General features: G+C 41.6%; 1 protein-coding gene across 1 annotated transcript in view; it reads left to right on the top strand.

Moving 5' to 3' along the window:
• The window catches only part of CRACDL (CRACD like), a 124,261-nt gene that overhangs the window by 73,098 nt on the left and 32,222 nt on the right, over positions 1 to 18,941 (top strand). The window contains exons 2-5 of the mRNA XM_061211094.1: positions 4,107 to 4,186; positions 11,252 to 11,420; positions 17,693 to 17,828; positions 18,179 to 18,343. Coding sequence (XP_061067077.1) covers positions 4,117 to 4,186; positions 11,252 to 11,420; positions 17,693 to 17,828; positions 18,179 to 18,343 — 540 coding nt within the window. The 5' untranslated portion in view covers positions 4,107 to 4,116. The remainder of the gene's footprint in view (positions 1 to 4,106; positions 4,187 to 11,251; positions 11,421 to 17,692; positions 17,829 to 18,178; positions 18,344 to 18,941) is intronic.

The raw sequence follows: 18,941 nt of genomic DNA, 5'->3' as shown, positions 1-18,941 counted from the left end.
CACAAGGATCCTTCTTTGGATCCAGAACTCCCCTGGATCCTGTAGGCGCCCAGATGAGTGCTGTGCAGAGGGGTCTTGAGGCTCAGCACCTTTTTGAGTTAATTAGAACCCCTGAAGAGGCCCCCTCAGGTCCAGGTTTAAAGAACAAGTTTTTCTGTACTTGGACTTGAGCTGTCAGAGCAACGGGGTGGGATGGTGGAGGGCAGAAGCTGGTTGAGGGGACATTGGGGCCACTTGACTTGAACTTTGAGTTACAGCGAGAAGCAAAAGGGATGCTGGGAGATAATGGCTGTTTGCCACATTGCCTTTCTAATTATGGTTCTCCTTCTGGCTTTTTCTTCAATTTTGCTCGGGTTGGGGAACATGTATTCAGCAGGGCAAGTTACTGGGCTTAACAGAGAAGACATTCCCTTGTAACAGCGCAGAGCGTTTGCACCTGGAGCATCCGAGTGAAGGGGATGGTCCTCCATCTGCACGCCCCGCAGTCTCAGGTGAAGGACATTCCTCCGTGGCCTGGCATATATTTTTATCAGTTACTTGGCAGCAGTTTCATTCATGGTCCATTGGGCTGTGGAGCATTGCGAAGATCAAGGGTCATCTAGGAGCCCAGGTGTCTTGATCGTTGATACTGGTGGCTCCAAAGCAAGCCGTTTGCACAAGGAGACTGTGCCTACGTGAGACAGAATGGCCAGCCCCTAGGGCGTGCCGGTGATGTGTGTTCTTGTCTGCAATTGTGCAGAGGCGTGAGCCCATGGTGAGAAACGAGATGCGGAAACCGACAGCTCTTCTCAGCGGGTGCTTGTATGTGCTGTGTTCTCAGTCTCACTTAGTTCAAGTGTTATTGCCCCCATTTTGTAAATGAGGAAACAGAGGCTCAGCCCTGATAAGTGGTGGGATGCGGCTTCAGCTCCAGGACTGCCTCACTTCCAAGTCTTTCCCTTTTTCTCTGCACCATATTGCACTCCTGTTAGTAAGAAGATGTTTGGAACATAAAACATGAGCAGGTTTTCAAGCCTCCCACACGGGGCGAGGCTGACTTTTCGTCCCTTTGCCTGTGGGGTGACTGTTGCCTCTGAGCGTGAGTTCATAAGCAGCCTTGGCATCTTCTCTGCACCTGGGCCCCCGCCGAGAACGTACCTTCCAGTAAGGTGAGGACCGGGCCACCCTTTCGTGTCTCCCGCTCACCCTCCCACCTGCTCCTGAGCCCTCTGCCCTGTGCACAGGGCTTTATCACAGCCACATTGTTCAATCCAGGGAGAAGCGTTTCTGAGCTCCTGGGTCCACTCCACACTCGGCGGGATGGGCGCCCTCCTGTACACCCACCTCCGAGGCTTGTGCACACACATACACTTGCATGTTCTCAGCACTTCCCGGCAAGGAACATTTTGTAAAATGTGCAGAAGTGGACATTTTGAAGGTAACCTCATGGTTTCTTAAGAGTGTTAGCTGATAAATCATGGCAGCCTCAACCCACCCCCACTCCCCCTGCAGACTAAGATGCCCTGTCAGACCCAATGGATGGTCTCCTGGGGCTCCTTCAGCCTCTGGGCCTGGCCTGATGCTGGACAGGGGCTGCTTGGCAGGCAGAGCCATTTCCGTGGGAGATTGGTGTCCTTTGGATTTCCCAGCTTCCCTTAAGCCCCTCTGGGGACAGCTCAGGATGCTTCACTCCACTGGGTCAGCACCTGCAAGAGGCAGGGACCAAGTTGGTCTCATCCATCGCTGTATCCCCAGGCCTCATAAGTGCCTGCCCATCCTGCATATACAGTCAATATGAGCATATAGGTTGGTGTCTCTGCCTCACTACTTTGGGCCAGTTAATAAACTTACCTGATACATAATACATGTTCTCATTTCCAAAATGGGAATACTTAGAGTTCTTGGAGATTAAATGAGATGATATGCTGCATGCTTGATAAGTAATTGCAGCTCTTAACTCCAAATTCAAGCAATAGAAAGCTCAAGCACTTATACTTCTAGCTCAGTGGCAACCTAAGAAGATGGTATCCAGGGTAGTAGTTGGTGACTCTTAACCAAATCTCACCACTTTTACTCTCCTTGCTCCTTGCATTGCTCCTTCTCTACTGCCTCTTCCTTCAAATCCTCTGGTAGCCGCCCCATCCCCCTATAGTAACATTAAGCAGCAGGATACTATGGGATCAGGGATTTTGATAAAGATGGCGTTAAATCTGTAGATTGCTTTGGGTAGTATGGACATCATAACAATAATAAGTCTTTCAATCTATGAACATGGGATGTCTTTCCATTTACTGGCATTATTTTCAATCTTTCATCAACATTTTTTAGTTTTCAGGGTATAAGTCTTTTGTCTCTTGGGTTAAATTTATTCCTAAGTACTTTATTCTTTTTGATGCTACTGTAAATGGAATTATTTTCTTAATTTCCTTTTTGGATTGTTCATTGTTAGTTTATAGAAACAACTCATTTGTGTGTGTTCATTTTGTGTTCTGCAACTTTGCTGAATTCATTTATTTGTTCTAACAGTTCTGTGTGTGTGCGGTGTGGCAGGGATCTTTAGGATTTTCTACATGTGAGATCATGTCACATGTGAAAAGAGATAATTTTACTTCTTCCTTTTCAACTTGGATGCCCTTTATTTTCCTTGCCTATGTGCTCTGGCTAGGACTTCAGTACTATGTTGAATAGATGTGGTGAGAGTGTCTTGTTCCTGATCTTAGAGGAAAAACTTTCAGTTTTTCACTGTTGAGTATGATGTTAGCTGTGGACTTTTTATATATGGCCTTTATTATGCTGAGGTAGTTTTTCTCTATTTCTAGTTTTTTGAGCCTTTTTTTTTATCATAAAAGGGTGTTGAATTTTGTCAGATGGTTTTTCTGCATCAGTTGAGCTGATGGTGTGTGTGGTTTTTTTCTCCTTCATTCTGTTGATCCAACATTTTTGTAAAGCCAAATTATATCAAAATCAAGAAGCAAGGCTAATGAAGGTTTGTTCACCTTTTAAGGATTTGGCTGGTCAGGGATGGGGCAGTTTGACATTAATATTAAAGGAGACCTAAATATCAGACCCAGCTCTAGCAAAGACCTGCATCTCCTTTCCTCTGTTAAATATTTTTTTTATTTCTCCCATCATTTCCCATTATGTACTGTGTGCAAGTGGTAAATGTAAATTGGTGAATTAAATATTTCAGCTCCCTTTTAAAGTATGAGAATTCATAGTAATTGCCAATAAGAAATAGCTTTCCAAGTAAATGAGGAGTTAGTCTGTGTGGGATAGAATGTGCTGTTTAAAAGTCAGTTGTGGAAAGCAGGGGCACAGCTCAATACTCTGTAGCAGGAATATTGACCAGTAATCATTTATTTGATTTCCATGAAGGGTCAGAAATTTTTAATCTAGGGAGAAGCCAAGTCCCTATGGATGAAATGATAATGGTATGTGGAATGATTCGCTTTGGAATAACCTAGTTAGCGGGGAGTGGAGAAGGGGTAAAAATGAGCAAGAGTCACCATGTTTTAAATTCATTATACATTCTCTGTACTTTTATATCTGTTTGAAAGTTTTCATAAAAAGTTCAAAAAAGAAACAATAAAAATAAGTGATGGTACAGCATAATATCAAAACATTATGTAGCCATTACAATAACATCAAGAATTTTACTGATGTGGGATAAGAAAATCAGGAACTCAGTCTTACTAATATGGTGCATGTGTGCTTGTGCACATAAATATTTGCATAAAAGATATTGGAAGGAAATACATTAAAACGTTCCATAGTTACTCATTCTTGGTTGGCGGGATAATGGGTGATTTTCGTTCTATCTTCCAAACTTTCTGCAGTGAACAAGAGAAAAACCTAATTTCCGAAATTTTTTTTTCAAAGAAAGGAACGAAATCTGCATTGTGTAAATCGGTGAAGCATTTTCCAGTTTTCCATTAAATGGCTCTGGTCAGTGATTAGATAAATGCTGATGTGGTTACTAATCTTGAGCTGTGGACATGTTTTTGGCCTCCACTGACCTGGAATCTGTCTTTGCCAGGGACATGGGCAAAAGGCAGTCACCAGCATTTCAGTCATTTATAACTTCTGTTAGACTTGTTCCTCTAACATGACTTTCTGTCTGATTTTAGTGAGCTGGACATGATTTCCACGAGGGTGATGGACATTAAGCTTCGGGAGGCCGCGGAAGGCCTTGGGGAGGACAGCACAGGTAAGGCCCTTACTTCCCCTGTGCTGGGCGGAGCCCTTGTTGCGTTGTAGGGCCGAGAGAGGGGCTGCTAGAGCCAGGGCTTTGGGTTCTCTACGTGGAGTGTGGGTTCAGTTCACAGTGTGTTCAGACACATGTGGCTGGAGAGCACGTCCAGACTGTTGGCGGCCACTCGGGGGCGGCGCTCCTTTGCTTCTCTGTCAGACACGGCAGCGAGGGTGTGGGTGGATTACTCATTTTCCTCCTTCCTGGAGGTGAACATGTCCCCAAGTTTGGTTGACTCGAAAGCAAAGGAAGTGAGATGCAATGGAATCATTTATCATCCAGGAACATCCAAAAGTTTCAGTAGGACGTCAGGCAAAGTATTGGATGGTCTAATCATCCAGAAGAAATAATGATATCAAGAGAGAGCCTTTGATTCCTCTTTTATGGCTTTTATTCTCCTTCAGGAGACCTTTATTGCACTTTCTACTGAGCTAAATTCCAAGCCCATCAACCATCACCTCATAACACATTCCAAGAGTTACCCAGTTATGCGATTGGTTTACTGTTATCCATAGATTGCTCTGTATGTCTTTATAGAGTTGTAAAACTGACATTAGAAAACGTTAATCTCCCCACATGTGCCTTTTCCTGTATCAGCCATTTTTACTCACCTTATTTTGGTGACAAAGTTCTCCGTCTCTCTCTCTTGTTTTAAGTCAAAGTGCTAGTAGTGATTGTCTTTGAGGTAGTTTAGGGGAACAGCTTCCAATAATATTAAATCCTAGCTCTTAATTCTTAGCTTCAAATACTAATTTCATTAGAGACTTTTTTTCATATATTACAGATAGATTTTCCTTATTATTCTATATTAGGACTACTTTTCCTCTGTCACATTTCAGTAGATGCAGTGGTAATTGTCTTTTCAACAAATGGTGCTAAAGCAATTGGACACTCATATGTAAAAAACTGAACTTTGAGAGTTCAAAGTTTATTTGAACTCAAATGAGTATACAAAAATTAATTTAAAGTATATCATAGTCGTAAATGTAATACTATAAATGCTTTAAAAGAAAATATAGGAGAAAATATTTATGACCAAGGATTAGATAAGAGTTCATAGATATGACAATTCAGTCCCTAAAAGAAAAAGTCGATAAATTGGACTTTATCAAAATTTAAAACTTTTGCTCTGTAAGAGACACTGTTAAGAAAATGAAAAGTCAAATCACAGACTGGGAGAAAATATTTGCAAATCACATTTGACAAGAGCGCTCAAAATTCGACAGTAAGAAAACTAACAACCCAATTAAAAATAGGCAAAAGGTTTTTAAAGATGCTTTACTTAAGATACACAGATGGCAAAAAAGCACATGAAAAAGTGCTCAACATCAATAGTCATTAGTTAATGCAAATTAAAACTACACTGAGATACCACTATACACCTATTAGAATGGCAAAACAAAAACAGAAACAAATGCTGGTGAGGATGCAGAGCAACTGGAACTCTCATATATTGCTGATGAAAATGCAAATGGTACAGCCACTTTGGAAAGTATTTTAGCAGTTTCTTATAAAATTAAATACACACTTAGTCTATGCGCCACCAATCCCACTCCTAGGTATTTACCTAAGAGAAATGAAACCTTATGTTTACGCAAAAGCCTATAACAATTTTAATTTTGTTTACCACTTTGTTTATATCTATACAATGGAACAGTACTCAGCAATAATAAGGAACAAGCTATTGATTGATTTAACAACATGGATGAATCTCTAATGCATGGTGGTAAGTGAAAAAAGCCAGAATCAAAAGGATACATACTGTCTGAATCACTCTGTATGACATTCTGGAAAAGGCAAAACTATAAGAACAGAGAAGATATCAGTGCTCTCCAGGAGTTAAAGGTAGGGGAAGGGTTTGACTACAAAAGACAGAACAATGATGATGTATCTTGATTTTGATGGTGATTATTCAACTCTGTATACACCAAAAAGAGTCAATTTTACTGATGTAATTTTTACAACAACTTTTAAATGAGGTACCAGATATGAAAAACAATCAAGTGGATTTTTTAGAAATAAGTAAAACTATTACAATTAAAAATTAAGTGGGGCTTCCCTGGTGGCGCAGTGGTTAAGAATCCGCCTGCCAACGCAGGGAACACAGGTTCGAGCCCTGGTCCGGGAAGATCCTACATGCCGCGGAGCAACTAAGCTCGTGCGCCACAACTACTGAGCCTGTGCTCTAGAGCCTGCGAGCCACAACTACTGAGCCCACGTGCTGCAACTACTGAAGCCTGTATGCCTAGAGCCTGTGCTCCACAACGAGAGAAGCCACTACAATGAGAAGCCCGTGCACCGCAACGAAGAGTAGCCCCCGCTCGCCACAACTAGAGAAAGCCCGTGCTCAGCAATAAAGATCCAACACAGCCAAAAATAAATAAAATAAAAATAAATAAATTTATTAAAAAAAAAATTAAGTGGATGAGTTTAATAGCAGATTATATCAGCTCAAGAGAGAGCACAAGAAAGTATACAGAATGTATCACAGAATGGTAAAAAGAAGGAAAATACAGAAAGAGGACAAGAAATGTAGAGATAAGTGAAAGGGTGTAACATACATTTGAGCACAGTCTCAGGAGAGGAGAGAACAGCCGAGAATTTTCTGGAATTGACTTAAAAAAAAAAACAAAAGATGCCCCAGTCCACAGATTTAAGAAACTGAATGAATCCCAAAAAGGATAAATAAAAGGAAATCCACATAGAATGAAAATATAGAAAACCAAAGACAAAAATGAAAAATCTTAAAATTAGTGTGAGAAAAAAAGATTACCTTTGAAGGAACAAAAAACTGACTTCTTGACCACACGACAGAAGCCACAAAACAGTGAAATAATGTCTTCAATATTACTGAAAGAATAACTTAGAAAAAATAACTGCCAACCTAGAATGTTAAACCTAGGAAAATGATATTTTAGGAATGAAGGAGAAATAAGGGCATTTTCACATAAACAAAAACTGAGTTTGTCACCAGGAGACCCTCAGACTCTAAAGGAATCTCCCTTCAGGTGGAAGGAAAATCATCCTTGATGGAGGATTTGGACACAGGAAGGAATGATAAGCAAAGAAAATGAGAAACAAGCAAACACATCTAAATGAAGATGGAATAATATCTTTTGGGTTTTTAAAGATCAGAATGAAAACAGTAGGGCATAAACATAGGATTGAAGTATTCTAACTTTCTTGTTTTGTCCCTTAATAGAATGTGTGGTATAATTTCTAGGGTAACCCGTGAAAGGACAGAGATAAAAGGCAAAGTTTACAAACTAGAAGTGGAAAGATATGGAATAATTTTTTAAAGTCAGTTAATCCAAAAGACAGCCAGAAAGGAGATTAAGAAAAACCACAGAGATGGTAGACTTGTTTTTATTAACATATCAGTAATTAGAATAAGTGTCAGTAGCTAGTTACATTAATTGTTCCAGTTAGAAGTTTAAAGCTCAAATTGGCTTTCTAAAACTCTGTATCTCTTAAATATAAGGATTCAGAAAAGTTGAAGGTAAAAGGGATAGAAAAAAATGAACCTTGCAACACTGGGCCAGAGGAAGCTGGCATAGCTGTATCAATAGCAATCAAAATAAAATTTAAGGCAAAAAGCATTACTAAAAATAAAGAGGGTCATTTCAAAAAAGGTTCACTTCCTCAGGAAGATATTAATTTTACCTTTCTATGACATTTATCAACATAATGTCAAAATTTATAGAGTAGAAATTGACAGTTAAATAACGATAAATCTACAATCAGAGTGGGTTATTTTTAATACCTAATTGATAGGACAAATGTATTAAAAATTAAAGACAAAGTACTTGGACAACACAATTAAAAAGAAAAAGGCCTATCCTAATCGATGTATATAGAACATTGAAGAAAATACATTATTTCAAGCACTCTAGGAACATTTACAAATACATGGTAAGCCATAAAGCAAGTCTCGACAAACTTGAACAGATTCAAATCACGCAGGGTATGTTCTCTGGCCACAGCGCAATTAAGCTAGAGCTCAATAACAAAGATAATAAGAAAATCCCCAAGTGCTTGAATATTGACATACTTTTCTAAATCACCTATAGGTCCAAAAAGGTATTATAATGAAAATTAGAAAATATTTTCAAGCGAATAGTAAGGAAACTATATATCAAAACATGTAGATGCAGGGACTTCCCTGGTGGTCCAGTGGTTGAGACTCCGCACTCCCAATGCAGGGGGCCTGGGTTCGATCCCTGGTGGGGGAACTAGATCGCCCACGCGTGCCGCAACTTAGAATTCCAATAGCCGCAACTAAAAAAAAAAAAAAAAAAAAAAGATCCCACATGCCGCAACTACGAGCCCAGTGTGCTGCAACTAAAAAGCCCGCGTGGTGCAAGGAAGATCCAGTGTGCCACAACTAAGTCCTGGTACAGCCAAATAAATGAAGAAATAAATATTTTAAAAAAGAAGAAAAAACATGTAGATGCAGCTAAAACAGATTTAGAAGGAAATGCATTGCCTTAAATGTGTGTATTATAAAAACAGAAAGCCTAAAAATTGATTAGCCAAGTATTCATCTCAAGAAGTTAAAAAGATAGCAAAGTAAACCTGAAGAAAGTAGGAGGAAGGAAAGAAAAACTAGAACAGAAATTAGTCCAATAAAAAAATAAACATTCAGTAGAGAGAATTAACAAAGCCAAACTTTTTTTAAGGCAAATGAAATTGACAAACCTCTTGTGTAATTGATCCAGGGAAAAAGGAGGGACAGATAATATCAGGGCTGATAAAAGGGGGCTTTATTATAGATAGTATAGATGCTAAGATAATAAGAGGATATTATTAACAACTATATGCCAGTGCATTTGAAAATGTGGGAGATAAAGACAAATTTCTAGAAAAATGAAACAATAAAACAAATTCAAGAAGTAGAAAACCCGAATAATTCCTATAACCATTAAAGAAATTGAATGAAAATGCCTAGCAGCCTAACAGATATAACACAAATGGGCCTCCAGTGGATGGCCAACTAATCATGGCAAATCAAACAAGTGTTCAATGGCTGTACTCTGGGTCTTGGTAGCCACTTGCTTTAATCCCGAAGCAGCATCTTCGACTGTAAAGGATCGTGAGGCTGCGTGTTTGTTCAGACCTTCAGGGGTGCGTACCTATTTGTCAACTAGGCAAAGGCCAGATGGTGTCCTGGCAGATGCAGAAATCTCTGAAGAGGCTTTCCAAATAATAAGCTCTCTTTGAGACCAATCAGTTAACAATATAAACGTTCTGAGATTATAAAGGTAAGGAAACTTGCACTGGAAGTTAAGAAAACTTGGCTGTAGAACTCATTTCCTTTTGGGCAGGGATCTTCTCCACCTAAGGTAATATAGGTACTCCAACTATAGAGTAATCCTAAGAAATTCTCCACATTAAGGCAAGATCGTGTAAACTTCCCAAGGGGGGGCATGAACATAAACCAAATATAAAGATCCTGGTGTTTTAAAAAGGGATTCAGGAACTTCCCTGGTGGCACAGTAGCTAAGAATCTGCCTACCAATGCAGGGGATACGGGTTCGAGCCCTGGTCCAGGAAGATCCCACATGCCGCGGAGCAACTAAGCCCGTGCGCCGCAACTACTGAGCCCACGAGCCATAACTACTGAGCCCATGTGCCACAACTACTGAAGCCCGCGTGCCTAGAGCCCGTGCTCTGCAACAAGAGAAGCCACCGCAATGAGAAGCCCGCGCACCGCAACGAAGAGTAGCCCCCGCTCGCCCCAACTAGAGGAAGCCGGGGCACAGCAACGAAGACCCAACGCAGCCAAAAATAAATAAATAAATAAATAAAAGTAAATTGATAAAAAAAGGAATTCAGCTTACAGAATGATTTACTTATCAAACGAATCGATTGTTAGCAAATTTTCAGGATATATTAGACAGCATCCTGGTAACCTGTGATGTTCCATCCTTTTGTTGTTAGTTCTCATATTCAGAAGGAAAGGAATGGACTTTGCTGAGCTGCCGAAATCATGGGATCCCGGATATGATGGAATTTGTGGGTGAGAATGAAGGAGACATCAGGGAAGAGATCACAAAATGCTTAAAAGTGTAGATTCTAACAATCCAGGAAGCATGGCAGAGTCGGGCTCAGCGCTGCCACCACCATTTGACAGTTTTTCTCCCCAAAAGTTGTTAGCGTTTGGCACTCCAGGAGCCCTTTTTGCCGTGAGGCTGGGCCTCCTCTGATTGTCCATGGTGCCCACATCCATGCTAAATGCAGCACTTGAGGATTTTTTAAAAATTTATTTTATTGAGGTATAGTTGATTTACAATGTTGTGTTAGTTTCTGCTGTACAGCAAAGTGATTCAGTTATATATACATATATATATGTATTAGCACTTGAGGATTATCTTGGAAAATAATTTGGGTTATCATATCCGGGCTTTACCTCATCAGGACTTTTTGCTTTTGACTATTTTTATTTTAGGGATTAAAATCTGATTTCATTTATACAGTGGAATATTACTTAGCAATTTAGAAAAAGAGGAAGAATGCAAAATGCATGCATCACCATGCAAAGTGTCAAAAGCAGTATATGGAGGGAAAGAAGCCACACACAAGAGTATATGCTGTATGATTCTACTCATACAGGATGTGCTGTGTGAATTCAAGAATGGGCAAAACAAATGTATGGTAATAGAAATAAAAAGCATGGTTGCATCAAAAAAATAAACTCTTTAGGAATAAATTGAACCAAGGAAGTGAAAGATATGTTAAAAAATTGTTGATTTCAAGTAAGAGGGAAGTTGCTTGTGCCTTGATTCTGTGATCATGCTCCAAAGCTTTCTTGACTCTTTCATTCAATGTCTAAAATAGACAGAAATCAAGATTTATTTTCAGGTGTGCAAAAATGGTATGCTGTGTGCTTCACATCCTTCTGTGTAGTAAAAGGACTTTTCAGGAGCGAATAATTGATGCACGGACAGAAATCTTACTTTCTCTCCTTCTCGTGCACTTCTCATACGTGTCTGGTAAATACTCACATGCATTCTTTTTGCATAGGAAAGAAAAAGTCCAAATTCAAAACGTTTAAGAAGTTCTTTGGGAAGAAGAAGAGAAAGGAATCGCCTTCTTCCACAGGAAGTAGCACCTGGAAACAAAGTCAGGCGAAGAATGAGGTCATTGCCGTCGAGTCAGGGCCAGTGGGCTACGACTCAGAGGATGAGCTGGAGTAAGTTGCCTTTTCCATTCCTTCAGGCTTGTGTGTTCCAAGGAGCAGGAGGGGTCACAGGAGGACCCGAATACTTGGGCTCGTTGTCGTGGTAACCTGGTGGATTTCTGAGCTTACTTTCCTCCTAGGTAATTCCATTGGAGGTTCTTCCATAGATATGGTGTTTTCTGTCTTTTTGTACATAGGGATGGAGAAAATTGGAGCGGGGGACAGGGGAACATTATCAGGTACCTGCTATGTGCCAGGTGTGTATATATTAAAAGTCTATATAACTATGGAAGAGGAGGTAAGATATACCATTTTATAAATGAACAAACCAAGCTTTAGAGAAATTTTGGAAAATTTGCCCAATGTCCTACAGCTGAAAATAGCAAGATTAGGAAGTAATCCCTCATTTAATTTGACTTAAAACTCTTTTGAGGACCTGGATACTATACCAGAAGAATACATCTCTCTAAGCCTGAGTCCTCAGTAACCTAATAAGAAAATTTTCCACTGGAGAGAGAGAGGAGTAGGGGGAAGGCTTCTTGCTGTTCAGTCTTAGAAAAATCATCCAAAAATATTATTCGGAAGAACAAAAACCCATATTTCAATAGGTATGAAATATGGGGAAGTCTAGTGAAGAAATCGTTATTTTTGTAACTTGTACTTCATCAAAATATAGTTATAATACATATGCTTTGGTTATTCCAGCAGTTATTTCTGTGAGTAAAAGGGAAAAAACAAAAACAAAACCAAAACCAGATTTGTTGCCTTCCAGGTTTTGTTTCTTTTAAACAACATTGGCACCTTAATTTGAGGATAAGGCATAATGACCCTGGGACTGGGAGACAGACCACGCTGAGATGGGGTCATGGGCTTCAGCATCCCCGTGAGGGGTCCTGTCCCCTCCTTCCTCACCAGTCTCCTTGCCTGTTTCTAAAGGAGTATTAATTACACTGACCGCTTGGTGGCACCAAACGACTAAAGAGGAGAGATTTGAGCTTTGTCTTTCAGGTTGTTTTTTTTTTCTGGTGCTGGCAGGGAGCAGGAGGCACCCACATGGGACCTTGTGAAGAGTGGAGAGGACGGGCTATACACGCATTTGTAAGGCAGCGCCAAACTCTTGGGGAGCAAGACATTATCGTATAGTATTGCTCACTGTTACATGTCTTCACTGGGCCAGCCCCAGGGACAGTATAACACTCGCCTCTACCCACCCCGTCTCTCGACCAGAACACTCAGCGGGCCCTCCAGCCAAGGAACAAGAACAAAGCAGGAGGGGTGAGCTGGGCTGAAATGACCTGTCCACTTGCCCATCATCTATCACCAGAGCCCATGGAGAGTGGGGACAGTGCCCCTTTCATCTTTATATTCTCAGCACCTGGCAGGGGCGGGTCTTCAATTACTGGTGAAAGTTTGCTAGAGTGATGCTAGGAGAGGAAGCTTGGGGTGGAGTATGATGACGCCGAGAAGTACAAATAATGTCCTTAGAGAACAGCGCAGAGGGGAGACAAGAGCTTTCTCTCTTTTTTTTCCAGCTTTATTGAGAGATCGTTGACATAGAATGTTGTGGGAGTTTTAAGGTGTACAAAGTGTTGATTTAATACGCTTACATGCTGCCACATGATTACCACCATAACATTAGCTAATACCTGCATCATGTCACCTAATTACCGTTTCTTTTTTGTGGTGAGAACATTTAAGATCTACTCTCGTAGCAATTTTCAAGTATATAATACAGTATAATTAACTATAATCACTGTGCTGTAGATCCCCAGAACTTACTCATCTTATAGCTGGAAGTTTTTACCCTTTGACCAACATCTCCCCATTTCCCCCAGCCCCCAGCCCCTGGTAACCACCATTCTACTCTGTTTCTATGAGTTCGGCTTTTTTAGATTCCACATGTAAGTAAGACCATAGAGTATTTTTCGTTCTCTGTCTGATCTCACTCAGCATAATTCCCTCAAGGTCCATCCATGTTGTTGAAAATGGCAGGATGTCCTTCTTTCTCATGACTAAATAATATGTTGTATATATGTACCACATCTTCTTTATCCATTCACCCATTGATGGACACTTCTGTTGTTTCCATATTTTGGCTATTGTGAATCATGCTGCGATGAACATGGGGGTGCAGATATCTCTTCAACATCCTGTTTTCATTTCCTTCAGATAAATACCCAGAAGCAGGATTGCTGGATCATATGCTGGTTCTATTTTAAATTTTTTGAGGAACCTCCATACTGTTCTCCATAGCGACTGCCCCAACTTACATTCCCACCAACAGTGCAAAAGGGTTCCCTTTTCTCCGCATCCTCGCTACCACTTAGCTCCTGTCATTTTTGTAAAAGCCATTCTAACAGATCTGAAGCGATATCTCCTGTTTTTGATTTGCATTTCCTTGATGATTCATGGTGTTGAGCTCCTTTTCATGTACCTGTTGGCCGTCTGTTGTCTTCTTTGGAGAAATGTCTATTTAGATCTCATTTTTTAATTGGATTGGGTTTTTGCTATTGAGTTGTATGAGTCCTTTAAATATTTTGGATTTTAACCCCTTACCAGATATAGATTTGCAAATATTTTCTCCCATTCTGTAAATTGCCTTATCATTTTGTTGATGGTCCCCTTTGCTGTGCAGAAGGTTTTTTTTTTTTATTGAAGTATAGTTGATTTACAGTATTGTGCCACAGAAGCTTTTTAATTTGATGTAGTCCCACTTGTTTATTTTTGCTTTTGTTGCCATTGCTTTTGGTGTCAAATCCAAAGAGTCATTGCCAAGAGCAACGTCAAAGCGCTTACTCCCTATGTTTTCTTCTAGGAGTTTTACGGTTTCAGGTCTTATGTTCAAGTCTTTAATCCATTTTGATTTTTGTGTATGGTGTAAGGTAGTGGTTCAGTTTCATTCTTTTGCATGTGGCTGTCCAAGTTTTCCCAACACTATTTATTGAAGAGACTGTCCTTTCCCCACGGTATATTCTTGGTTCCTATGTCATAGAGTAATTGACCGTATAAGAGACAAAAATTTAAAGGTACTCTTTGGCCTCTTTGAAGAGTCCGTGAGCCTTCTAGACTCTGTAGCAGCTTCTCATCCATCACCATGGGCAAAAATGTCCACTTACCAAGGTACATGAATGCTGACAAACCACATGAAACGCTGTGGGTTTAAAAAGTTGATGCCCATTTATTGTGTCAGTGGGGTTATGCTTCTTGAGTCTCTTAATCTATAACAATTTTACTTCACCCTCCCTGCTTTGTTTCATGTCATTGATCAGATGGAGAATATCCCACAATCTGGATTTGCTTTCTTTTGGTATGATTGAACTCATGTCTGTATTCTCTGAATTTCTTGTAGAATGATAGCTGGATCTAGATATTTAAAATTAGATTTAGATTCAAGATGGTCCTGGATACTTACTGTCACGTCACATCACAAGGCACATGCTTTCTGTTTGTCCCACTTCTGGTGATGGATGCTGAGACTGAGCAGTGGGTTCAGGGGGTCTCTCTCAGTGTGATCCATCCACGAACCTTCACCTGATAGTTTTTACACCTGCTGATGATCATTACTAGATCCATTATTTCATTGTAAAATGGTGGTTGTTCTAATTCGATCGTTCATTCTTCATGTGCTAGCTAGCATTCGTCTATGCAGAAGACCTTTCCTTCATCAACTCCTTGGTTGCTCTGAAATACAAGTTGTACAGGAAAAGCAGGGTAATACTTGGTTCTCCTTTTATCCATCTACCTTCAGAGTAATGACCTGGTACCCTAGCAAACTTCCAAAACTGAGTGATGAGTTTTATTTTTTTCTTTTCTTTTTTTTCTTGACTATCATTGTGAATGCATGGATTTTTATATATTTGATATGCTCTAACCCATGACAGTCTCTGTTCATTTTTATGCTCACACTGTCCCATCTTATGCTACTGAGAGTCACTTCAGATTAGCTCCTGGTTCTTTTGACATGACCCCATTTGTCTCTGGAAGGTTCTTTGCTTTCTTGCATGATGAGAAATCCTAAGTTAGTTTGTACATTTCCTGCCCTAGACCTGTAATCAGCCATTTCCTTTTAGTGTGAAATGGTTTTTAGCGACCACAATCTGCCTGCCAGGGCTGATGATTGTTAGTTGGCTGTCATTGCTTCTAGACCTTTCCAGTAGATGTAGCTAGGAAATATGTTTTTTTAAGAGAAAAATAAATCATTAATTCACTGGTATTTCCAGTTCAAATTTATTTAGACAGAATTGTTGCTGCTTTGATTCTTTGTTTGAATTCACTTTTCTCTTTTACTGGAAATCTTGGTTCCTAATGATACTAACAAACTTATTTATTTTCTTCATCATTTAATATACTTATAATAATTTCATTTCCCCCTTTCCCACACATACTATAAAGATTGTTCTGCACTGTTTTTTTTAACCAATATTGCCGCTAAGACGACCAAGTACAATTTGCTGTCTTTGTGCTTTTTGTTCTTAGAATTTATCCTATTACAGATGTAGAGTCAAAAGTCACTCGGATGTTGAGTTAAAGTCACTTGAAATCATTCTTTTCTCTGTGTGTTTATGCTGACAATCTGATATAAAATCTGGCTTGTTTCCTTCTGTTCGTTTTTTAGTTTTAGAGGCTGATTTCCTATTTTGTTTGATTTTGTCTTTTAACGATGCAAAATGTTTCCATAGTTTCAAAGACAACATTGTAAGTATAAGTAGAAACCTTGGTACCCTTGAGTCCTGTCTTCTTCTATCCTTCCCCTTAAAGGAGACTATTTTTATTCATTGGTTCCTTATCTTTCTATTTTTATTTTTTAAAAATATACACAAACACACGTATGTTTGTATATGTTCACACCCCCTTTCCCACACAGAGCTAACACAGCACTGTCTGTACTCCCTTTTTTATTTTTCACTTAGTAGAGTCGGGTGCTACCTGCACACAGGGTTGCTCCTCACCCCTTTGGTCAGCTGCAGAGCCTCTAGTATATCACGTCCCGTAGTTTATTCAGGTACCTGCTGAGGGACATGTGGGCTGTTTCCAGTCTTTTGCATCTATAAGTGATGCTGTAGTCAATGGCCTTGAGCATATAGCATTTTGTGTCTTTGCAGCGGCCTTTTCACACTGTCCTGAATTCTAGTTACACCCAGAGTGGAGGTGTTTGGGCAGTGATTATGGTTTCCAGAGTGTGTGACCACGGGCTGCCCGCTGTGGGAGGGAAGCCCAGGTGTGCATATGATCTTTGTGACAACAGCTGCCACTGGCAGGAGGCCCTCCTGGTTCTTTCACTCGGCCTCACTCTCTCCCAGAGATGTGAGGACGTTTGTGAGCTGCGAGTTCCCCACTTGCAAACTTACTCTAGCGGCTGGAAGGAAGCTAGAAAACATCACTAACCAACATGGGGCGGGGTCACACCTAGGAGTCCCTAATGCCTCACAAAGGACAGGATGCCCAGGGCTGGGGTGGGGGAAGGGCTGTTGGTGCAGAAGGTGGCAGCATCTTCGGACAGGCTTTCCTTCCTTCATCATCGTGTCTCAGTCATCTCCTTCCACCTATTGTTCAGGCTGCCAGCGCCGCTAGGAAAATCTGACGATAACTCCCACATCCTCTTAGCACATTTTGTGAATGTCCTGTGGGTTCAGTTCCAAATTGGAGCCTTGAGCTCGGGGCTGGGGAAGGGGCTGGGACGGTGATGCCAGAAGGGCCCGCCATCTACGCCCCAGGACCTTGGCACACAGGCTGGGTTGCACAGATCACATTAGGTAATGAGACGAGGGCGTGGCTTTGCACATCGCAATTCTCCTTTCAAACCCAGCCGTGGATGTGTGTGTTTTGGACCACGTTGTAAGGATGCCTCCGTCTGGCAAGCCCTCAGCCTGCTGTGCAAACACGGCCTCCAGCCCACCGAGGGGCTGCATGTTTGCCCACAAGGAAAGACCTCACCCTCCCCGGGCACCCAGGACAGTCTGCACAGCCTGCCAGCCAGCCCAGGCCCCCTGCCAGCCCTTCCTCTCTGCAGGCCTGCTGTCCTAGACCTCACACCTCGTCAGACCTTGGTTTTTCCCTTAACGAAAAGAATTCACACAACCTTCAGATCTGTTAGGAAAATCCCTATCTCTACAAAGCTCCTAATAGTTGACCGTGATATTTGACAGGATGAACCGAAGTCATAAGCAGTTGAAAAAAATAAATGCAGCTGAAGGCTTGTTGTAGGATGTGCCCTTAGCCCCATCCCGAGCCCCCCGGGGAGAGATGGGCACCAGCCGAGGGTCACAGTGCTTCTTTCGTCCTAGGGAGTCAAGGGGCACGCTGGGCAGCCGGGCCCTCTCACACGACAGTATTTTCATTCCTGAGTCGGGACAGGACCCTCCTCGGCCGGTGCGGGTCTTTTCCCAAGAAAATGTGTGTGACCGGATTAAAGCTTTGCAGGTAAACTTTTCCCCGTGGCGACACTGGGTACGTATGTCAGGTATGCATCGGGAAGTCTTAAGATGATTTCTGCTGGGTTTACTTGATCTATTTTAAAGCCCAAATGCATGCACGTCACAGCTCTCCCAAGACTCACCCAGTTAGTTACAATTGGACCGTACCTCATTCTCAGTTATAACCACTCATTTTCAAGATGACAGCGGCAGACCTGGTGGCAGACTCACAGTTCAGTTCCCTGCCCCAGGCAAGGGTGCTGAAAATATCTCTTGAACGAATGAATTGCAGTGGGAGGATTTGTTGAGAAAAGTTGCTGATGAAAACAACAGCAAATGTTCTTTATTCCAATCTAGTTAAAAATACAGTGTAATGTGAAAATGGGGCCGCCACCTCCTCCAGGGGGCCTTCCGGCCAGGCGGGGAGATGATGCTGGCATGAGCTCTGAGGACGACGGTCTGCCCAGGAGCCCCCCAGAGATGTCCTTGCTGCACGACATCGGTCCCGGCACCACCATAAAGGCAAGTGTAGCCTGCACCACCTTGGCTCCGTCCACGCCTACCACATAGGGCTGTCGGGGACTCTGGCGGCCCCTGTGTTTGTTCCCCTTAGATTCCCGTGGTGGGTCATGCTCAGTGCGGCCAGGAGGGATTCTAGCCAGGTCACTGGAACCCACTGTCAGTCCTTGGACTGTATTTGTTTTCATTCTTTGAGCAGAAATTCAGGTCTCGTTAAGAGATATGGTTTGGGGAACATTTTCCATGATGGTTAGAGGTCTGATACAATCAACCCTATACCTCGTTTTTCCTGTCTGAGCAGATGACCAGAGACGGGGCATCTCATCTGAAAGAAGGAAAACAGCTTTGAATCTGTTTTCTGTCATCATGACATTTGGCTGGAGGGAGAAGGGAGTGGTAACATATATGACTTAGTCTAGGCTCCTGCATCTGAGTTTGGGACTCTGAGAACTTGTTAGTTTAGGGGTAGAAATGTGAGGCATGGCGCTGGTAGACAGGGCAGCAGGGAAAGTTTGACAAGCAGGAGAGGTGTCTCTGACCTCAGCAGGGCGGGGAACCGATCCCAGAAGTCCCCCACCCCCTTTGGAATCCAGGAGGAAGA

Source organism: Eubalaena glacialis, chromosome 14, assembly GCF_028564815.1.
Source record: "Eubalaena glacialis isolate mEubGla1 chromosome 14, mEubGla1.1.hap2.+ XY, whole genome shotgun sequence".
In the NCBI taxonomy this organism is placed as follows: Eukaryota; Metazoa; Chordata; class Mammalia; order Artiodactyla; family Balaenidae; genus Eubalaena; species Eubalaena glacialis.
This window is presented reverse-complemented; position numbering and strand designations above follow the sequence as displayed.